Below are 24368 nucleotides of genomic sequence, written 5' to 3'. Positions count from 1 at the left end.
TGTTAAGTTTTTCCAGTAAGCATTAGGTTTCCCGATGTCTTGTATCCCTTTCTTGTTTTTAACTCCTTGAATTAGAAAATAATGTATAATTTTGTTTCTAAACCAGATACTCCATATGACACAATGAAATTCTATCCTGCTTTCCAAGTTTTACTGACAGACAGCAATCCATGTCCCTGTCTAGCCTGGGACATCTCCAGAGTTTTGTCCTTGACTTCCAGCCTGTGGAGTTCTCCTCCGATAATATTTTGTAATAAGCTCCCATCTGAGTGTTGTAACAGAATCAGCTTGGCCACAGTCGAGAAACCCATGATCATCCCTCCGCTAGCTTGGGCCTGGAACAAAAGGATTGTCGTAATATTTCCTAGTGACTAGCCCACTTCCTAAAACAGTTCGGCCTTGGCTTCAATTTTATTCCTGTAAACAAATGTTAGCACTTAAATTCACACCCTCGCACCACCAAGCCACACTCCTACGGTGGAACCTACAAAGTGGTGGTGAAGATATTTGCCTCAACAACAAAACTAATAAAATCTTGTTTCTGTTCCCCAAATCCAAAAGGCCTAGAAAAACAACCGGGAGACGGTCTGGGTGGATCCCCTCCAGTGACGGAAGAAGACAGCGAGGAAACTGGTCCTCCGGAAGGACCGTCAGCTGCAGTTTTCATTATAGTGACAATTACCAAGAGGACACCCCAACTCAAGGTCAAGCAATTTTGAATGGGGCCTCTCCCCGAGTAAGAGGCTTAGTTGTGGCAACTGCACGCGTGGGCTCAAGCCTCTGCCTGCCTGCATTCAAATCGACCGCCATTGTTCACCTTGGGCATGTTTTTAACCTTTCCGTGCCTCAGGATCATCAGCTGTAAAGTAGAAATGAGAACCTCATAGGGTTAACTGTGAGAGAAACATGAGCTCTCCCTGCCAATGGTTAGATTAAGGTCTGACGTGTGATTAAACACTACTGGGGTGCCGTGCTCATCAGCCGAGGGGGCCGCTTCCTAAACATGAGCCGACAGGGGTTTTTCTCCACTGGACTTTCTGGAGAGGTGCTTCAAGCACTCGTGAAAGAGCGGGATGAGATTCATGCTCAGTCCTGAGAACCCCCCAAACGGGGTGCTGACGCAGCAGGACACCCGCGCTGCTCTCTGAGCTGGTGCTCTGCAGTCTCAGAGAATTCTCTCATTTCCCCCACAGGGAGCTGAGGTGTGTCCTGCTCCTCTAACCCACGCCTGTGTATTCACAGTCTGAGCGGCTCTTAGGGGGCTGGTAACTGCAGAGACTGGGCCCATTCTGTAGGAGGATTAGGGAGCAGTGCTTCAGAGGTGCCTGGGTCTCCATCGGACTTGACCATCCACCCCAGCTGCAGGTCTTTCTCTTCCACTACAGCTCACTCTTTGTTAGCCAGCCGCCCCCTGTGTACATAACCATGTCCTAGGAGAATCTGCTCTGTATAGGATGACTATAAAGTCTTGACAGGGTCTTTGAAGCAGCTATAAACTCAATCTTTAACATGTCAACAGAATCAGAGTCAAACAGAGTTTATTTTCCAAAGGGTTGAGAGGGCATGATTATTTGAACTTCTGCCACAAGGTTCTCAAACGGCCCTAAAAAGGATGATTGAAAGACCTAGGTCCTGACAGTGGCAGGAAGGGGATGGGATGGCTCCACTTCAAGCGCGGTCAGTTACCCATCAAAGCAGTATTTCAGAGTGATGCTTCGAAATAGATAATATCCTGTGAAAAGAAACAGGCCCGAGTGCAGGTATTCATTCAGGAATCCTGGTGTTCCCCTTTTTACTCCCAGGGCTTGGAAGGGAAGCAGGGCTTTCAGGTTCTGGGAGGGACCAAAGCATCTCTTGGAATCCTTAACACACAAATACCAAATGCGGCCGGCGCTGCCAGCGGTCCCTGTCACTGCAGGGTCCTTACGCCTCCTCCCGTGTTTCAATACTGGACAATGAAGGCACCACAAGCAACCCCCTTTCTCAGGGGGAAAGGTAGTGGCTGCATGAGTGTCTTTTGCTCCTGAGATCTGCTGAATAAAGACATTCAAACAAATGGCTCTGACAATGAAAGCTTACAGGAAGTAGTTCCTAGGCAATATTTTAATTTAGTTTGGTTTTCGACCCTGCTCATGTGTCTGTGTGACATGGGACAAACCTACAAAACCACCTTTGATGGTCCGCATCTGCTTCATGTTGACTCATGACATTCTAGTGTGATGTCTGTCGCTCCACTGGACACCCAGAGAAATATCTCAGAATTTTGGTGGCTAACTTCACTTATTCAGGAAATCAACAACAAAAGAGAGTCTGCCACAACCAAGTACTTCCCTGCACTTGTCCAAAGCCTATGGCTTCAAGCAGAACGCTCAGAGATTAAATAGATAACCTAAAGAAATGCAGAGTATAATCCATGTTCTGTCAATGTGAACATGTGAGTCATTTCTTGGTTATGTGGTTCAACTCTTTTGTAAAGTCCCGGTTATGGGTTTAAATCAGCTAGGTTGGCATTGAGGAAAAAGAAAAACAAACAAAAGCAATTACAACCCAATTCTCAGCCATAGTCTATATTACTGAATTAGGCCAGCCTGGAAAATATACATCTTTACTCACACAGCATATCTGATGGAAAGGCAAGGGTGTTTATTGTCAATTACAACAACATAAACCACTTAAACCTCTTTTTCCAGTGATGGCAAAATTGAGAATATCACTTTCATTCAAAAAGGCCACCTATGTGCCCGTACAACTTTGTGCAACGTACAAAACTCAAGATTAACCTGGGAAGGAATGGGTTTCTAGACACTAATCAAATATTCAATAGCTCATTCAGAGATGACAATAAAAGTCCTTTAAAAATAAAAGGGTTATTAGTGTTGAAACAAGTTTCAAGGATGGTGCTGACATTTCAAGGAAAAGACTAATTATACATGATTACACACTAATCATCTAATTATTGAAAATAATGAGACTGATCTACTTCTTTATTCAATACATATTAGGCTCATGCCAGGCAAAATAAGACAGTGGATGTATGTATTTGTGAAAATATTAAATGCACTCGGAGATATGCTGAATGATGAACACTGTGCAATATAAAGTCTCAATTATAAAACCAAGCATTTCTGTGCCTATATATCATAGAAAAGTATATGAGTAAGTCCTACTTCTGAAGTAGACAGGCTAAGAAAATGCGTTGAACTCACTTTTCTTTTAGCTTTTAGTCTGTTAGGTCATCTCAGGACCCATCTGAACTTTCTGTATATACTTTAAGGATCATTTTGCAAAGTTTATTTGGATTCTTTATTAGTGACTGGTGTAGAAGAAAAAAGATATGGGGGGTAGAGCGGAGGAGAGGAAAAAGTGCTGATGTAAACAGACAATACAATTGAAAAAAGACAGTTGCCTAAACTTTGCAAAATCATTTGGAAAGACGTCCATTTAAAGATCAGACACAGCCCCCAATAAGCTTCCAAGTATATTTTACAGCCCGTTTCTGCTTTCTTGTTCTTCAGTCTTGAACGCCCCTCCTCCCAACAGAATCCAGTGGAATCTCCCACACTTGTGTGTGCATAATCAAGTTTAAGTAATCTTACTGTCAAATCTTAATATTAAAGTTAGCCTTAAGTTAAATGCCAAGAGGAAGTAAAAAATATGCCTATTCTAGTTACTGATTTTTAATCTGCCTAACAGGATAATGGCAATTCTTTATAGGGAAGAAAAAAAAGGCTGCATTACATTTATAATTTTTAAAATATTTTTAGAAGTCAATTGCTTTATATTTTCAACTTTACTGAGTATTAAAATGAGTGTCCAACACAGCAGTAAATAATTTATTTGGTCTTCAAGTCATTTATAAATATCACTACAAGTAAATCAATCCATGGACAGGAAATCTGTTCTCTGATGAATGCACTAAAAATACAGAAATAAGGAAATAAAGGTGGCATTTGCTCCTTAAACCTACTTTTAAAAAACTATAGCACAGACCCATCAAATGGCTTGCAAGTTCGTTCCAAACAAGAACTGGGAGCTTAGACACAAGTTAGTGGAAAAGAATGTAAACAGTGATGTCTAAACTTTGGAAGTTCACTACAAAGTACTTCCTGTGCTTCACAAGGAGCCAAAATAAAGTGAGTCAAAACGGAGCTCACCTCTGAACAAATTCAATCCGCATTCTTGCTCCATTCGGAGACACTACCTCTAGACCAATCACAAGGCTGAGGCTAAATTCTCCCTCTCTACAAAATAAAGTCTAAGGAATCTCACTGGCTGATAAATAAAATAGTTTATACAGAATGGATGTAGAGGTCTTTGGTTTAAAATCAATTCAAATGAAACCGGAAATGGAGAAAGACAGGTGCGTGATTAGTTTGATGGAGAAAGAGAAATGCAGGTGTGTCACGAGGCTTACTGTTTGGAAGGCTTGAAAATATAAAGGACATTTAGAACTTTGTTTTCACAAAAAGCTCCAAGGAAGAACTAATTAATCAATTTACCATTACAATATAATATAAATCAATGTTTAGAAGTATGCTCTGATCCCAGTGAAATCTGGGATTCCCTATATTTTTACATATAATAAGTCTGCAGGAGAGGGGATTTAGGAATAAAAACCAATCCTTTGTGTCATCGTCATCATCAATTATCAGAATTTTTACCATTTATATTGAGTGCTAATAGCTTTAAAAATACCTATCTCACTAATTTGGTCTTCTTAACCATGGAGATATTATCAATAGGAGGAAAAATGAAGCTCAGAGAAGAAGCTCTTCTTCATCAGGAAGAGGCACTTTACCATCTGCAACAGTGTGGATAGACTGAGAGGTATTATGCTAAGTGAACTGAAGTCAGTCAGTCAGAGGAAGACAAGTACCATCTGATTTCACTTATATGTGGGATCTAAAGAACAAAATAAAAGAACAAACCAAACTGAAACATAGTCACAGATACAGAGAAACAGACTGATGGTTGCCAGAGGGAAATGGGGAATGGGTGAAAAAGGTGAAGGGATTAATTAGTACAAATTGGTAGTCACAAAATAGTCACAGGGATGTAAAGTTCAGCATAGGAAATATAGCCATTAATATAATAACTATGCATGGTGTCAGATGGGTACGAGATTGATCAGAATGAGCACTTAGTAAGTTATATAATATCTAATCACTGGGTTGTATACCAAAAACAAATACAATCTTATATGTCAACTGCAATGGAAAAATAAAAAAATTATTTTTAGAAAAAGCACAAATTGTCCCTGGCCAGATAGCTCCATTGACTCAAGTTTCTTCCCAAAGCACAGAGGTTTCAGGTCTGATCCCTGGCCAGGGCACATACAGGAACAGACTGATGTTCCTGTCTCTCTCTCACTCTCTCTCTCACTCTCTCTACCTCACCCTATCTCTCCCTTCCTTCCTCTCTCTATATAATCAATCAATAAACAAATCGGTACTTACAAAATAGTCATGGTGATGAAAGTACAGCATAGGGAAGATGGTCAATAACACTGTAGTAACCATGTGTGGTGCCAGGTGTGTGCTGGGAATATTGTGGGTAACACTTTGTAAGGGCTGTCTAACCACTACTCTGTACACCTGAAACTAACACAAAGCAGCAATACTGAGCCTAAACTGTAATTGAAAAATAAAGTTTTAAAAAATCTGAATAAAATTATTTACAATGTTAATGAGAAGAGTTTGTATGAGAGAAAATACAAATAGCTAATAAACATAAAATGATCATAACAAAGTAAATGTTAATTAAATGAATGAATAAAAAAATCAGTAAGTGGCAGACCTAGATCTGAACCTAGTCAGCCTGCCTCTAACAAGGTTACTACACAACCTTGACTAGAAAGCCCTCCAGGCATAACTGGTGACCAAAGGGGCATCTTCCTCAATTTAGAGATTCAGTACAAACACACTAACAACACTTAGTGTTATGTTCAAACACATAAGACCACCCTAATACATCACACATACAGTTCATTTTTAAAATTTTTATTTATTTATTTATTTATTCATTTTAGAGAGGGGAGAGAGAGAGAGAGAGAGAGAGAGAGAGAGAGAGAAAGGGGGGAGGAGCAGGAAGCATCAACTCTCATATATGCCTTGATCAGACAAGCCCAGGGTTTTGAACCTCAGCATTCCAGGTCAACGCTTTATCCACTGCGCCACCACAGGTCAGGCACAGTCCATTTTTTAACATCAGGGAGTTAAGGATCATTTTTAGAATTGTATTAAGTATGTTTTTAGAGTTTCGTGAACACCACTACAGATAAACCAAGAAAACAAATATGTTGGAAAAATCAACATCTCCCTAACCCTAAAAGCCTTTCCTCCATTAGTCCTGTCAGTCTAAGCTGTGTAAATAGCCAGATTCTTTTTCAGAACCTGGTTGTTTTTTCCTTTGGGGTGTATCCATGACCCATAACCTTTAATAGTCATTTCTGCCTTTTCTTCAATGGTCCTTTATTTGTACAATACATTGGCCTTCTAAATGAATATCAAAATTCTATGAAATATTATACTGTAATATTGTGTGAATTCTGATTTTTATTCCAATTTTTGAAAGTGTAGAAATGGTTTTTTTATTTTGCCTGTTTTTGCTTCTTTGTTAATAAACTTTCTGCTTGAGAATGTGATATGAATGCCTTTCCTTTTAAACTTATTTTCACTTCCCATAATATATTTCTAGACTTACTCTAAGATCTGTGTATTTATTCATCCATTTACTTTTGAGTGATGACTTTTTGAGTGTAAGGCAAATACTGGACAAATTTAATTAAAATGGTTGCAAGAGAACTATTGGTTATGAATTTTCACCAGAAATTTTCTTCCCAACTACATTTTCTGGTAAAAATTATGTGAACTTTTTGTTTTTAAAACATCAATCCTATAAAATTAACTTGCCCCACAACGGCTAGAAAACAAAACTTACATCCTTTTATGCATGGCCCAGGTTCCTCAAGGTACCACTGAATTTTTAAAAATGTTCTCTACCAAGAGTCATCACTACATTTTTAGAAGATGAATTTTAGTCTTAAAAATATACTTCATGGTTTATAGTCTATAAATATTAGCTTTTTAAGACAAATTTTATTATTTTTAAGATTCTAGATTAATGGAATCATGTTCACTAGAATTGTTTCATTTCTTATTCCTTTTTCCCATACTTACAATGCATTAGGTATATATTTTTATATATCTAAAAATATTTTATATATTTTAATTTAAAAATTATATATTTTATATATGTAAAAATGGAAATATTATACAGTTTCTTTTCCCCTATTTATTTATTTTTGTTTTGTTTTTGCTTTTTTTTGTATTTTTCTGAAGCTGGAAACAGGGAGGCAGTCAGACAGACTCCTGCATGCGCTCGACCGGGATCCACCCGGCACGCCCACCAGGGGGTGATGTTCTGCCCATCCGGGGCATCACTCTGTTGCGACCAGAGCCACTCTAGCGCCTGGGGCAGAGGCCAAGGAACCATCCCCAGCGCCCGGGCCATCTTTTGCTCCAATGGAGCCTCCGCTGAGGGAGGGGAAGAGAGAGACAGAGAGGAAGGAGAGGGGGAGGGGTGGAGAAGCAGATGGGCACTTCTCCTGTGTGCCCTGGGAATCGAACCTGGGACTCCTGTACGCCAGGCCAACGCTCTACCACTGAGCCAACCGGCCAGGGCCATATTTATTTTTACATATTAAAAAATCCTTGACTATTTGTGGTTCTCTCATTTACAGTTTTTTTATATCTTCCCATGTAATGTTCATTAAATATTTATTAAAACAATAAGAAAAGTTTACATTTAAGTATAAATTAAGAAAATACTTCATACTGTATATACGTGTTAGGAAATAAGAGTACAATAATTAACCTATGTCCTCTCACAATACCCTATTCCACTTTAAAGAGGATAAGTCCCACGACCCCTCTCCAAGACTTTAAAATGTTCTAAACCATTCTAATTACAGAGTAATACAGAGAATTTGAGATTTGTAGGCTGAAAGTTCAAATCCAAGTAGATTACCAGAAACATTAAGCCAATGTGGGAGGGAGCTCTCTATTCCCTCATCATAATGACGGTATGATCATTCAGCCAACAGTAAAAGAGTGATTTTACAACAAAGACAAGTGATTTTAAGGGGCCAAAATGTGCTCCAGCAGAGCAATCAAACTGTGGATGGTCTAGAGCTGCGACAGCTCTGGTTTTAAGAACTGGCTTGGCTTCTTATAGCAGAAGGAATTCTAGCAAATAACTCATTCTTTGCACTTCATGTTCCACAAACACTGACTAGACTTTCAACTTTCCCTTACAATAGGGGCAAATAGATTCTCAGCATTTCTGAAATACCTGAAGAACCATGGAGAAAGGGCAAGGTCAACACGAAACAGCATTTTAAAAAGAGAATCTAGATAAGTTTAAACAAGTAGATCCTCACAAAAGGCACAATGCAAAGTCTGAGGGCAGTTTCACACAGCCACGCAGCATGTGATGGGCCACCTCACCTAGAGAAGAGCTGGGTGAGCCTGAGGTTTCCACCTGCGCTTGTCACTGGGACACACACAATGACGTGTGAGAAGCTGTGGTTCTTCCTGCCCATCTCCTTGGGGGAAAGCATGATGCTAACATTTCTGGCTACTTTCCTTTTTCCAAACTTTCTTAGGATTTCTTTTACTAGCAGTGCGTCTGACAGTTCCCTATATGAGTGCCTGACAGACTGAAATAACCTCGTTTTCTTCAGGCAAAGACGCTAACTTAGAATTTAGCAAATACCTTACAATCACCTTCCTTTGTTTATTGGGATTTTTCTCCCCCTGAAAATCTTGGAAATTGTATGCTGCACCATTCCTAGGGAAGTTTTGTAACAATCCCAAAACAGGACTATCATCAAGAGAGAAAAGCACAGGGGGGAAAAGCCTATTTCAAGCTGGACTGAACTGTTTATGAAGCCCAAAGGGCATGCACTCGTTGAGAAAAAGAGAGGAGTCCAAAACCCCTGCATCATGGCGCCTCGGTACCAGCACAGGCCCAGTCTCCGGTCCAGTGACGTCAATGGCTGCCCTAAAACTCTGCGCGAGTAAGCAGTTATAAACAGATTTAACAGATAAACACTAGATCGGACTCATGATCTCATCTGGCAGCCCCGCGTATTTCCCATCCAAAAGTCCCAGCTGGGATCACACTCATTAGGCCTCTTCAACCACTGGGAAGCCATCGGCTAAGAGAAAATTTAGGGAGAAATTTTTAAAACTGATAAGAAACACACTGACATGGTGCCTGGTGAGGAGGGAGCTGAGAGAGGCCATCTGGAGGCTTTGTGTTTGTAAAAACGTTTTGGTTCGTGGAAATACTTCACCTAACTCACAAGCTGTACAAATATTAAGATCAAAAGTTCTAACTTGCACAACCTGTCAGGAAAACCTGTGATACAGGAAACAAAAGACTGTTGTCCAGATTCTGTCAAACTGAAGCCAAATGTCTCTGTGCGGCCAGTGCCTGTCTCAACTGCCCTGGTGTTCCCGTGTCGTCAACACGCTGTGCCCGCACTTTATGAGGAAGCAAGCAAACTCACGGGAGGGAGGTTCGTGCTTACAGCGTCTCCCAGTGTTTTCGCTGGATGGTTTCCCTTTATCACGTTTGGAAGTGAATAATACACAGATGAGGAACTTGGTATAGGAATCATAAATTAATTATGCCGAAGTGTTAGAAACTCAGTAATTGGAGAGAGCTCAAACTATTCAACAAAAGTGGAAGTTATATACCAAGCTGGGATTATTGTGATATCAATGACTGTAGTGTTTACCTCAATGCCAGAAATTTATGGAAATGAAAAAAAAAACACGCCGTTTTCCTGATTATATCAGTTGTTTCTTTCAACATGTGACACTATCAAGTACCTTTTCCAAATGCTTTCTTACAATTAAAGATTTTCCTAAAAAATATTTTACCATGCACAATGTTGAATCATTACATTTCTCCAATAATCAAGAAATAATTTAATACTACATATCCTCGATTCCTCTTCATTTTTCACTGATTATTAAATCTCCTTTGCACTGTAAATCTGAAGGACAGCCACCTTTTTCCTCTTCAAAACCAACAGCTTTCATCTCTTTATTCTAAAGTCTATACCGACCTTGAGAAAATACCTTTCCTTGATGTCTAATGTTTTGGATTCTTTTATATATACAGCATGCAAGTCTTATCTTATTGAAAGAATCATCCAATGGTTGGGTTGGGTTATCTCTGTCCTTCTTTTATTAACAGGTAAATTATTTTAGGGCAACACAGTTCTATTAATCAAAACTGCCATCACAGAAAACAAATGTTAATTCATGTTAAAAGAAACATTTTAAGTCACGTGGGATACCAGAAGAACCCAAATACGCTACCGAAATCAGTCAAAAATATTTATCAAGAGCCCAGTGATCACTTTACACCTACTAGATGTGTTATTATTTTTAAAAAAGAAAGAAAAAAAACACACAAGTAATACGAAAAAATTAGAACTCTCATAACATTTCTGGTGTGAATATAAAATAGTGCAGCCACTACGGAAATGTTTGAAGGTGCCTATACAACTAAAAATACAATTAACGTATAACTGACTCAGCAATTCTACTCTTAAGTATATACCCAAAGGAACTGTCCCTAGTCAAACAGGGACACTTGTACCCAGTGTTTCCTGATGCATGTCTCACAATAGCCAACAGGTAGAAACAACCCCTAATGTTCATCAGCAGATGAAAGGATAAACACAAAACAAAACAAAACCCCAAAAAAGCAGTATATCCAAACAAGGGAAGATTACTGAGCCAAAAAAAGAATAATGTTTGATATATTCCACAACATGGGTGAATCTTACAAACATTATGCTGAATAAAAGAAGCCAGACACAGAAGGACAAGTATTTCAGGACCTGGAATAGGCAAGTTAAGAGAGACAGAAAATAGATGAGAGAGCACCAGGGGTTACAGGGAAGGAAAAATGAGGATGTATTGCTTAATGTTTACAGAGTTTCTATTTGGGATGATAAAACAGTTTTAGAAATAAGATAGTGGTGATGGTTGTCTAACGTGGCGAATGTGATTAATGCCAATGAATTGTACACTTAAAAATCATTAAAATGGAAAATTTTGCTACATTTCATCACAATTAAAAATAATATAACATACCAAAAATATCTAAATTGCACTACTTTAAACAGGAAAACGATATATTATAATAACTATGTATGCTATCGTGTGGGTATTGAACTTATTGTGGGGAATGCTTCATAAATTATATACATGTCTATCCACTATGCTGTATATCTAAAACCAATACTGAATGTCAACTGTGAGTAAAAAAAATTTTAATTTTAAAAAGAGCAAATTATGTAGTATGTGAGTTATACCTTACTACAGTTATTTTCAAAAGAATCCAATGGGCTTGGGGTACAAAGTTAATTAAAGGTCACTTAGATCAGTGATTTTCAACTGGTGTGTGTTACATCCCAGCGAGAGAGACTACAGCAGACACAAAGTGAATTTTATAGGTTTTATTGCAGACCTGCACAGGGACTGCAGGCAACCCATGCAAGGGAGCACTGCAGCCCCCCAAACCTGCACAGGGATGCAGGTAATCCACACAGGGGAACACTGCAGCCCCCCAAACCTGCGCAGGGACTGCAGGCAACCCACACCTCCAAAGAGACTGGAGCACTGCAGCCAACCAAACCTGCGCAGCCAACAAACTGCGCAGGGACTGCAGCCCCCCAAACCTGCACAGGGACTGCAGCTCCGAGCTTCTAAAATGGCTCCTTTTTATAGGGTGGCTATCTAGGATGAGCAAGCATCATACAGAAGCTGATAAGGCTGTTAGTCATTGGCTAGGGAGGTCGTGCGCAGTTACGGGGAGGGGGGTATTACTCAGTGGAGAATTTCAAACATAAACTTCTGATAAGGGTCTCTAACTCAATGCAGGATGTTGCTGAACTCTTTGTTCTCAGTGTCACAGGGACCTTGTATACTCTTGGCAGCCCCAGCATGTCAGTACTCCCTGAATCTAACAGTGTGCTGCAAGAATTTTGAAAAACTGCAATACCTGCTTCTTTGGTGAGGAACACTGACTGACTTCTTTTCCCTCAGACATAGTTATTACAACAGCCACCACAATAGCTAGCCAGTGTGAATGAATCAAAATCATACCCAGTTTTTTGTCAGATTGGCAAAAATTACATCTTTTGGTGTGCAGCAGAATTTTAGAAATTAGTTTATGAGTGCCGTGAGATGAAAAAGGTTGACAATCACTGACTTAGAACAATGAGCCTAGTTTGAGAGTAAAGCAAATGATGGCTAACTTAAGCAATCTTTAGTTGCTGAGGCAATTTGCAAGTACATAGTTTGATAACATCTGATTTCTTTAGTCCTAATATAACAACTGATAATAGAGCCTATGATAAAACCTCCCTCCCCCTTAAGAACTATTTAAAATTAGCGTGGCTCTGGCTGGGTAGCTCAGTTGGTTAGTGTCATTCCGACAAGCTGAGGTTTGCGGGTTCCATGCCAGATCAAGGCATATACAAGAATTAACCAATGAATGCATGAACGGGTAGAGCAATGGGTTGATGATTCTCTCTCTCTCTCTCACTCCCTCTCTCTTTCCACTGTTCTTTCTCTAAAGATCAATCAATCAATCAATTTTAAAATCAAGGTCTTATTTTTTTAAAAAGTAAGAAAATAAAATTAGGGGAGGAGATACATCAAACAAATTGGCACATATATACAAGAGCCCACACACAATCTTTTTTTTTTGTGTGTGTGTGTGTTTTTTCTGAAGCTGGAAATGGGGAGGCAGTCAGACAGACTCCCGCATGCGCCCAACCGGGATCCACCCGGCATGCCCACCAGGGGGCGTCGCTCTGTTGCGACCAGAGCCACTCTAATGCCTGAGGCAGAGGCCATGGAGCCATCTTCAGCGCCCGGGCCATCTTTGCTCCAATGGAGCCTTGGCTGTGGGAGGGGAAGAGAGAGACAGAGAGGAAGGAGAGGGGAGGGGTGGAGAAGCAGATGGGCGCCTCTCCTGTGTGCCCTGGCCGGGAATCGAACCCGGGACTCCTGCACGCCAGGCCGACGCTCTACCACCGAGCCAACCGGCCAGGGCCCACACAATCTTTTAGATTACTTTAACTGGGCAATTCCCAAGCACTGGTGTGAGTCAATGCCCATTAAGGAACTGTACACAAACAAGGAGGGCAAGTCTGTTCATCTGAAGTGTTAACTACTGAGCATTCTTATTATTAAAACATGACTGCAGCTAGGCAACAACTACAGTATTGGGGTCTTCACACTTGGTAGGAATAGCCAGAAGTGACTTAATCCCACCTCTGCTTGGGGTCTTTATCCTTAGACCCGCCCTGCTTCCTGTGTTTCTTCAAAAAATCTCCACAAATCAAAGTTTTACACAGCAGGCTAACTCTCAGTAGGACTATATTTGATTTACAGTCCCAAATTATAAACTAACCCTAAAAATAATTTGAGACTTTAGGTTATCAGTTCAACCTTCCATGAGCATGGAAAATGGAAAACAGTTGGCACAGAAATTACAGATGTGTGTGAGGGTGAGGGTGGGTCAGATACTCTGCTGTCAGTTTAAAGAACAAATGGGGTTTCTAATCATGTGGATTAATGGGAACGGAGATAACCTGAAAAGTCTGGGTTTGGGTTAAGTTTAGCTTAATTTGGGAGTTTTTGCTATAAAAACAAAATATAGTGTATTTAATTTAGAGGATATCAGTAAACAAGAAGTTATTAGCAATGTTACCACTCAATTCACTCTTAACTTTCCCATAAAATTATCTAATTGACTGAAGCATACTTCAAAAACAGAAGGAAAAAAATGGATTTTAAAATCAGTCATTATGGGGAAAGACTATTAATGATACTAACAAGTGTACCAGAGAGAAATGAAGACATAGAAATAATAACAAGAAGAGAGGCTCTACCATGAAGAAATGGTTCATAACACTATGAACTGTTCTATATAGAGGGACTTACCATACTAAGGTTTAAGTTGCTCAACAGGAGAACCAAACAAAACATTACAAAATGGAACTTTCCCCAAAGAAATGAGAAAAACTTTTTAAGAGAACTGCCCAGACAAATGACACAAGGAAAAAATTTTGTAATAGCTATGAGCATCATATGTTTTTAATTCACTAATTAGAAAAGATGACCCTGAAAAAAAGCCTAATATATTGGGCCACAGAGAAGCAGTGGCAGTGTGATAAAGTGTATTATTTTATAACTTTTTTTTTTTTGTATTTTTCTGAAGTTGGAAACGGGGAGGCAGTCAGACAGACTCCCGCACGTGTCCGACCGGGATTCACCCGGCATGCCCACCAGGGGGCGATGCTCCGCCCACCTGGGGTGTTGCTCTGTTACAACCAGAGCCATTCTAGTGCTTGAGGCAGAGGCCATGGAGCCATCCTCAGAGCCCAGGCCATCTTTGCTCCAATGAAGCCCTGGCTGCGGGAGGGGACAGAGAGGAAGGAGAGGGGGGAGGGATGGAGAAGCAGATGGGCGCTTCTCCTGTGTGCCCTGGCCGGGAATCGAACCTGGGACTCCTGCACGCCAGGCCGACGCTCTACCACTGAGCCAACCGGCCAGGGCTAAAGTGTGTCATTTTAAACAGGCCCACTTTCTCTCCAGAGAGAAGAGGAAACCCTGCTCCATAGTCACATGCTAAACTTCACCATAGCCATTTGTCCTGGACAAGGTGAGCTAACCAGTCTGCCACCGCCATCGGGACTACGATGCGAGAGGCCTACTTCCCTGTGTAGCATCCATTCCCTCTAGGTCTCATTTCCCCGAACTGTCACAACAGCAACAAGACCTCTCTCTATGCATACAAGTTAAAAACTGTGCGTAAGAGATAATCAGGAGCTCAGTCAAGCCCTGCACACACCAGTCAGCTTCTGAGCGGAGGAGAGCTCAGGTCCTAGACTTGTCAGGTAAATATTAAAGAGCTGCCCTCACGTCCACAGAACAGGAGAGAATTCGACCTGCTTCGCTTGGAGTTCTTCCCAAGTTTTAATACATGAGCAACAAAGGGAATTAATGATTAAGGGAGAGGATGCTGCCGAAGCAAGGCTTGCTGCCAGCGAAACAGAAAGAAGAGCTGAGCATGAGAAGGACCTAAGACCAAACCTCAGGACAAGAAAGCCCCATGACAGGGGCCACTGGGCACAGGGATGGGCGTAAACACCTCCTCTTATGTTACAGCACAGCTCAATACCTGACATTTGTAATAACAGAATCACAGGACAAGAAAGCCCCATGACAAGGGCCACTGGGCACAGGGGTGGGCGTAAACACCTCCTCGTTATGTTACAGCACAGCTCAATACCTGACATTTGTAATAACAGAACCTCAGGCACCAAGAAGAACTGAAATTATACGCTGCTTTAGTAAGGCAAAAACCACAGCTTATGACCATGATCACTTCACTTAATAACTGAGCTCCTAAGGGAATGCTGAATTCATCAGATGAGAGCGTTCACGGGAAAAAGCCTACTGTTATTCAGACAGAGGGTTAGTGACATCTTTATGTACATGGCAAAGGTAGAGTGAGGCAATGCAGAGTCCGCTCTGTGAACAGGTTTCAATTGCTGTTATTTCCTTTATAAGAACAATGAAAAGAACCTGGTGAAAACTTCATCTAACGTCACTTTGAAGGACCCCGAGTATTTCTGCATTTAGAAAGATGTCATCTGTTAGAATGAAAGAAAACACTACACTTAAACAGAAACTGTGGTTTACTTTTTGAGCTTAAAATTCCCCTTTTGAGAAAATTTTGGCTGTATCTATGTTACAAAAATCATGAAATCATTTTTACATCAAAATATTTAACTGTTCACTTTGCTTCAGTGTGTACCACTGGTACTCGGTAACTAAGTGGTTTATATCCTGTTCTGTGGGAGATGAGCAGGGGGTGTATGCAGTGCCTCTGCCCAGAAGGTCATTTCTCCAAATCCAGAAAAATTCTGTGCACTCTGGGGCTCCTGGATTCCTAAGACATCCCTGTTTTCATGAAAAACCAACAACAAACAAATGATTTCTTCAGGGAAGGTATGCGTTGTTGTTGTTGTTTTTTTTTTCCAAAGCCTGAAAACCTCTCAAGGTTGTGTCAAAATGACACTATATGTTGACCCCTTTCCCTTGGGCCACCCAAGTCATCAGAATATTGGGTCTTTTCTAAAGCCTCCCCAGCATCGTCTGCCTTAGCATCTAGGAGCTCAGAGGAGCAACTGCCAGGTTCAAAAGCAACACCAAGGCCAGCGACAACCCACAGAAGCTGTGGACCACCACACCCTGACTGCAACCAGTCCAGCGGCCACTTTCCTGACAAGAAGCACCTGCAATACTTTGGGTCTCATTCATCAACCCCCATTCACAGCCAACTGCCTGGAACAGCATGGAGCCAGGCTCTTCACAAGAATCCTCACCTGAGGGTCAGCTCTTAGCATCTGGAACTAAACTGAATTGGCTTCCTCCCCGCTTCTCTCGGCTTGGTTCCCTTGTTTTGTTTTCAACACACCAAAGGGGAAAAATATTTACTAAAGTAAAACTGGTAGGCAAGATGCCTGCAAACCAAATACAGCTATATTTATTCAATTACAGTTTATTCTCAATTAGTATGTCACAGTGCAGATGCCCTTTGGGAAAGCCATATATGCAAGTTTTTAATCAATCAGAATAATGACACTGACCTGTTTAAAAAAACAAAAAGCCACATACCTAAAATAAAACCTCATGAAATAAGGAAAGCCAAGATTTTTTTTATTCTTGGTTTAGGTTTAGCCTTGAGAGTCTAAGGGTGTCCAGACTAAACTGTTCCACCACCGTGGTTATGGCTGGGCTGAATTAAAGTAAGACTCATGTTAGCAGGTATTTTGAGCATGATATAGAAACAGTCAGTGAAGAGCAAAGCATTACTTAATAGTTTGCATATCTGACCACAATTCTAGAGAAAATCTCTTTAGAGGGCTCCTTACATTGAAGAATCCTTCCCTGTTAGAGCCAGAAGTCCTACTGCTTCCCTCTGAGGCTCTGCACTCCCCACCACCTCATCGGAACCCCCGGGGATGACACAGGTACTCACATTCAAGGCGTTCTTTGCAGCTTCTGCTTCTGAGCGACTGTCAAAACTGACAAAACCTACGGGCTGAGGAAAGAAAAAAAAATATGAAGGAAAAAAATCAGGGGCTATTTTTTCTGGGTCAAGGGTGATGTCACACTGAAGAACTAAGATAAAGAAATGACCACAGGCATTTGTGTAGAAATAAGAAAGCCAGTCCAGAAGAAACATGACTCCGTGGTCTAGTTCACTTTCTAACAGGAACCAAAGCGATTGTGAAGGCGGTGCTTCAAGGGCATCGCTGGGGATTTAGAGAATCCTCACAATAATCTAGAGGGGCCAGGAGGCGAGCAGCAATGAACGAGGGAACAGAGGAAAACCTGGGCCAAGAGACTCTACTTTCCTAGATTGAATTCAATGTATCTTGGTCTCCCCATCTTTTTGGTCCACTGTCAATTCAAGGAATGCAATGACAAAAGGGGAAGGGCCCTCTGCTCTCACTGTATGATCAAAAGGACAAAATGAACATTTCTATCACAAGTTCCAAGGGATGGCTTTAAAAGTCCTGTGTTTAATTAGGTGTATGAACCATACTGTTCCAACTAAAGAGAAAGGTGTCTTAATCCCTTCTGGACTCAATATTCTTCAGTTCAGAAGGATACTTGCAACATGGCTTATTCCAGACAAGCTAGAGAATAAATACCTCACTGAGTAATGAACAGTGACTGGGAGGTGAGTGTGCTGAGTATTCAGCATTAGAGGGGGGAAAATACTGTTGAAAATTGTCAAGAAGCTTTCAGGAACTATCAAAGTCACTGGTTACCACCTCCATTTGGGGTCTGAGAGAACATGATTCTTCACCACCAGATACTCATACTTACAGTGAAAGTCTGCCCGTTTAACCTTATTTAAAGAACGGGAAGCAAGAAAAAATTGGGACTAAAAGTGAATTTGGATAACAATTACTTTTGAATACATGGATAAATCCCAATGTAACTATGCTGGATGCCTTCCCTGGGGCTAGTCCCAGAAAGCCTAGCGGAAGGCTATGGAATTGTAAACCACTGTCCTGTTCTACTCCCTAACCAATCTCACACTTATTTTAAACCTAAAGCAACAACAAAATAAAATCCTAATGGGAATAAAAAATGTTGGGTCCTAGTAACATTCCTGAAGAAAGTCAACTCAAACTTTTTGTAGAAGGGGAGTTTAAATGCAAGTTTAAAATTCTTACCTGCTTAGATGTGAGCTTTATAAGAGAACCCTCATAGCCCTGAAAATAAAAAAAGAGCCAAAATTAGACGAAGAAGAGAGAGATAGAGAATGGGGGTCAGGGGAGCAATTATAATAGTATCTTCTCAAGTAAAAATGAGTCCCTTATAACTACTGCCTACCCCTTTTCACAAATGCCTCTTAAATTAACCGGGAAAGCAAAGTATATACACAGGTAGGTGTGCGTGTGCACACACACCTGTGTATATATATGTGCCTGTGTTTGCATACATAGGGGCCTACAAGTAATCAAGACCTGAAAAATTCATGCATTTTGATCTGCTTCTTTTCCTTATTTTTTTCTTTTATGAAATTATGCAGTGGTAGAAAAATTGGTGTCTCTGTCAACAACAGATCTCTATTTTATAGAACTAGGAGAGGGAAGGGGGTAAATTTAATAAGATAGAAAGGTAAAGGCATGTGATAACTTGGTCATGTATTTGCTGTACAATAACAACAATGAAACATTAAGAATACCTTACATCTTGGTGATCACTTTCTAAGCTATATAAATGTCTAATCAACACAGTTGTATACCTGAAACTAAAATGATATTGTATGTCAACTGTAATTGAAAAATAAAAAAATTATTTAAAAAAAAGTACTAGGGGCCTGACCAGGCGGTGGTGCAGTGGAAAGAGCGTTGGACTGGGATGCAGAAGACCCAGGTTCGAGACCCCAAGGTCGCCAGCTTGAGCGAGGGCTCATCTGGTTTGAGCAAAAAGCTCACCAGCTTGAGCCCAACGTCGCTGGCTCAAGCAAGGGGTTACTTGGTCTGCTGAAGGCCCACGGTCAAGGCACATTAAAAAAAAAAATGTACTAGGTAGAACCTATTAATTAAAATTTCAAAAGTGCCAAGGCAGTTTAAGCAGGCAGTGATGCTACATTTTGTTGTGTTCTTTTGCTTATTTATTGAATCAGCCAGTTTTCATGTTGATATTCTGTTTGGGACACACAAAAAAACCCTGTTGGGTGTTTACTCCAGCTCATCCTCAAGGAAGATGGAAACACTCCCTTTCAATCCCTCCCTCGCTCCTCAGGATAAGGATAACAAAGTGTGTTTACTTATGAGAATAATCAATGGCTGGTGGTGTGCACTGATGGATGACACAGAGGGGAAAAACACCACTTGACATGATTGACCAGCACACACATCAGTGTAGAGACAGATCTGCAGACCAGGGTCAACCTCCAGGGACTTTAATTAAGAGAGGGCTGTTAGGAATGTAGCGGGGCCATGACTAGAGCGAAGTGTTTCTGTGCAGAATGTTGGGATTGATTCATCTTCATATCTTCCTAGCATAGAACCATGCGACCAATTAGCTACTGTGAACATTTTACCTCAAAGGCCGTGAGCACTTCTAGACACAGAGGTCATGATTCACAGCCCTGCCTCTTCCTTTTTCAAGGTGCTTTCTCTGAAAAACCTGTGAGGGGGTGGTTAAACACTCGAAGGCCCCAGCAGCAAAGGACAAATGGACATTTCACGAAAGTAAAACACCACTGGCAGGGACATATTGTGCCCTCAGTCACAAGAAGAGAACTAGTATCACACAGCTGTTCAGAACGAGCATGGCAGAGTCAGACTGCTTGGGTTCAAATCCGGGCCCTGCCATTTATTATGTGGGTAAACTTAAGCAAAATTTCTTCAACTGCCCCAAGCTTCATTTTCCTCATTTGAATAAGTGAGGCTAACCTACTTTAAAGGATTGTGATGAGAATTAAATGAGGTAATTCATATAAGGGGCTTCCTAGCCAAATCTTTTTCTCTACACATATATAAACAACAGTATTTTGTCCATTAAGAAGATCAATTAGCAGCCCTGGCCATTTGGCTCAGTGGTAGAGTGTCGGCCTGGCGTGTGGAAGTCATGGGTTTGATGCCCAGTCAGGGCAGCACACAGGAGTAGTGACCATCTGCTTTTCCATCCCACTCCTCCTCTTCTTTCTCTCTTTCTCTAATTCTTCTCCTCCCGCAGCCATGGCTTGAATGGTTCAAGTGAGTTGGTCCCGGTCACTGAGGCTCTAGGTGCTAAAAATAGCTCAGTTGCCAAGGAATGGAGCAGCGGCCCCAAATGGACAGAGCATCCCCTGGTAGGGGCTTGCTGAGTGGATCTCGGTCAGGGTACATGCAGGAGTCTGTCTCACTATCTCCCCGCTTCTCACTTAAAAAATTAAAAAATAAATTAAAAAATCGAGTAGCTTAAAATGTCCTCACCCAGGAAAAAGGACAGTAAAAATTGCAACCTTGCAGAAGAAATTCTGGAAATACTATAAAGTTGGCCCTCCCTTCCCACAACACCTGTCTTTCTGCCCCACCTCCTCTCCGCTGGGCTCAGGTCTACACCTCCTGCCTCCTCTGCACTGTCACTGTCACTGCTGTAGTGAGGCAGCGACTTTTACCAGTGTGCTGCAAGAATTTTTATAACATGCAATGCCTGACTATTCAGTTTGGGGCACTGACCTCTCTTTTCCCCTCAGCTTGTCAAGTAAAAAAATGACAACAATCGCTGTCCGGTATGAATGAATCAAAATTATACTTTTTACTTTTTTTGGCCAGATCAGCAAAAAATCTATTTTGTGTGTGCCGCAGAATTTTAGTAATTAATTTATGTGTGCCATGAGACGAAAAAGGTTGAACATCGCTGCATTAAGGGATGCCTGTCCGAATGGAATCATGTCACTGCACAGTGTTTTCCTGGCACATAGCGAGACTCTATTTTATCCGTTGGTTTTAACTAGCAGCCCTCTCAGCCCTCCCTCCGCCTTCCTGCACAGCTGTCCCAGCCTGTCCCTCTCTAAGAAGCTAGATCCTGCTCTTCAACCTGCCTCGCACCTGTGGCTCAGGTCCTGCTTTAACAGGGATGGATCTTTAACCAAGAATCAAGATGGTCTATCGCCCAATCCTAAGTGTGGCCCCAGCGGGCATCGCTGGCTGCCCTGTCTTCAACAGCCAGCTCAGACTCGGCCCCTCCAAGTTCACAGCCCGGGGCCAAGGCTTCCAGCCCACAGTTTGCCCAGTCCCGGCCTTCTCCGTTCCCCCACAGGCTAACCCCTCAAGGTTTCGCCTTGTCAGCAGGATCATCTCAGCTTCAGTCTGACTTCCTGTTAAATGTTCAATCCCAGATACGTTAAGTATCTCTAAAGTAGTTTTCATCTTGATAGTCAGACTGCTTGAAATATTTCACTAAGCACCAGGAAAGATTCCCCTCGTGCCAAGCAACACATGTTACATTTTTCTTTTACTTCACTTGAAACTGAGGATCTTTTTCTCATGGAACAAATAATGGGTACGAGGCTCATAATCTAATCATAAAAGCCTATTTAACCTATTATGTCTCCAAAGAACAGTATTAACAGAACTATTTCAACTAATAATCTCCTAGGGATAGGGCCTAATTTATATTATTGCACTTGAAATGTAAATACATAATCAGTAACTGATAATATCTTTGGTTCTCTGTACCTAGAAGAACACCACCAATTGGTGGAAGAGACAGATACATGTCTACATCAGTGAGAGAAGAGACTTCTCTAGATTAGCTGTTGGGAAGAAAAAAGGCAGTTTCTATCTATCCTGAGGGAGACTGTAAAGTAGAACTGAGTTCTTAATCCACCTTACTTACTAACCTCTTAAAAATATCACTTTATTCACCCTGGCGAGTTGGCTCAGTGGTAGAGCGTCTATCTGGTACATGGAAGTCCTGGGTTCAATTCCCAGTCAGGGCACACAGGAGAAGTGACCATTTGCTTCTCCTCCCCTCCCCCTTCTCTACTTCTCTTCTCCTCCCACAGCCATGGCTCGATTGATTTGAGCGTGTCGACCCAAGAGCTGAAGATGGCTCTGTGGAGCCTCTACTTCAGGCGCTATAAATAGCTTGGTTGTGAGCATAACCCCAGATGGGCAGAGCAGTGGCCCCACACAGGGGTTGCTGGGTAGATCTTGGTCGGGGCACATGTGGGAGTCTGTCTCACTATCTCCCCTCCTCTCACTTAAAAAAATAAAGAAAAGGTAAAAAAAAAAATACCACTTTATAAGGTACTATAAACATTTATAAGGTACTCAAACATTTCATTTCTTCCTCCAAAGAGATTTCATGAAGCCTAAAGAAGTGCTCTCTGTTTCCTTTTACAATTGCTGAAAGATAGAGAACAGGTACCTTAAATGGCCTGAAAAGCAGGTAGAGCTCCCGAGGTTTAATGTCCAGAGGGAGACCACTGACAAATAGGGTCCGCACCTGGAAAAGAAACAGGAGATGTGATCAAAGGTGTGGAATCCTGAGAACCACCATCACTTAAAATCTCAAAATCACATTTCTTCAGATAGCCCACGAATCCTGCCTAACTCGTGTTCTCTCACTGACCCGAGTGCCCTCCAGTGTTGAGATGCTACTCGGCCGACTCTCCCCTGTGGATTATTCCAAGTGAACTGCCTCCGGCTGACCTAAACTCCTAAGCCGACCTCTTTCCCAACTAGCCACCGCCTGGTCTAAAGGTGTGAGGGGAAGAGAGGCCCACAGAACTAAAACAACGGCTCTAGGAAGAAATGTAACGAGGGCAGTAAATAAGCCCTCCTCTGCTCCAATCAAAGGAACACGGAATGTGGGCCACAAATGAAAGCAAAGCGGTTTCTGTTTTCTCCTGCTTGTCCTCCCTCCCCATGGCTCCCCTCCTCTGCATTAATAATTACAGCAATTTTAATAAGTGGGAGAGTTTACTAAACAATTCAAGGTATTTTTTTTTTTTTTTTTGAATTCCAAATACAAACTTTATTTTTATTACAAGGATGTTAGTAATTATAATAAAATTCAAGGTTTTTTTAAGTTGATGTTTTAGAGAGAGTAGAGAGACAGAAAGGGGGAGGGAGGATGCATGGGAAATAACAAATCTTAGTAGCAAGCCCAGGGTATCGAACCCGCGGCCTCGGCATTCCAGGTCGACACTTGATCCACTGCATAACCACAGTTCATGCTCACTGCACAAGTCAAACACATCGAAGAGCAGCCAAAATGCCTACCTCTGTATCTTCTCAGCTCCAAACCAGAAGGGCAGACCTCACTGACCTACACTACAAGGCCCAAGGTGCAAACTACACACTGATGTCTAGTATAATACAGAACACAGACGACACACTTCCAGCTGGGAGGGTCGGAGAACACAGGTTAGCTTCTGAATGGGAACTTAAAGGATAGGCAGGACGCTACCACCCAGATATAAACGGTGAGATGAGATGGTACAGAGAAAAGCACCAACTACGACAATAACGAGGGGATAGCACAGTGCATTCTGGGAGATGGGTGGGCAAAATTGAACGGGTAGTTGAGGATCACACCACAGGGGAACGTCAAAAGTCACTGGCTCTGGAACCTGGTCTTCCACCAGTAGGCGAGGAGTAACCTCTGAATTATCCCCCCCACTACATTTTGTTTCTCCTTATTTTAGTGTGTTTTGTGTGCCTTCCATCAGTTCCCCCGTCCCAGCTCTACTGAGAGATAACTGACATATAACGCTGTATAAGTTCTAAGATGTCCCTGTTGATTTGCTATACTTATATACTGCAAAATGGCTACCACCACAGTGTTAGCTACAGCGTCTGTTCACGTCACACAATTACTACTCTCAGCAACTTCTAAGTGTATAATCCAATATTGTGAATTCTAATCACAGTGCTATGCATTAGATTCCCAAAAGCTATTCAACTTCTAACTGAAAGTCTGTACACGCTTTGACCAACATCTCTCCACTTCCCTCACCCCCTGCCCCTGGTAACCCCCATTCCACTCTCTGTTCCTACGGGTCTGGCTGCACCTCCACATTCTCTATTCCTCCTGTCTACTCAAGGTGATCTCATATGATTGAGCTCCTCATTGGAAACCGTGTTGCTATTTAAAAACTCAATGCTCAATTTTTAACATGTGTAAATATGAAATATTTTTTTCTCAGCGAGAAATAGGGTTTTCTAGACTCCTAACACT

General features: G+C 41.5%; 1 protein-coding gene across 7 annotated transcripts in view; it reads right to left on the bottom strand.

The window, feature by feature from the left end:
* Positions 1 to 24368, bottom strand: part of RBPMS (RNA binding protein, mRNA processing factor) — a 195827-nt gene that overhangs the window by 89893 nt on the left and 81566 nt on the right. For all 7 annotated transcript variants that reach the window (XR_010751023.1, XR_010751022.1, XM_066380281.1 and 4 more), the window contains 3 exons: positions 22554 to 22631; positions 18356 to 18394; positions 17146 to 17208 (listed from right to left, as the gene is read on the bottom strand). Coding sequence is in view for 5 of the 7 variants with exons in the window: in XM_066380281.1 (XP_066236378.1) it covers positions 17146 to 17208; positions 18356 to 18394; positions 22554 to 22631 (180 nt within the window). In the remaining 2 variants the exon portion in view is untranslated. The remainder of the gene's footprint in view (positions 1 to 17145; positions 17209 to 18355; positions 18395 to 22553; positions 22632 to 24368) is intronic.

The sequence above is a fragment of the Saccopteryx leptura genome, chromosome 4, assembly GCF_036850995.1.
Source record: "Saccopteryx leptura isolate mSacLep1 chromosome 4, mSacLep1_pri_phased_curated, whole genome shotgun sequence".
NCBI lineage: Eukaryota > Metazoa > Chordata > Mammalia > Chiroptera > Emballonuridae > Saccopteryx > Saccopteryx leptura.
This window is presented reverse-complemented; position numbering and strand designations above follow the sequence as displayed.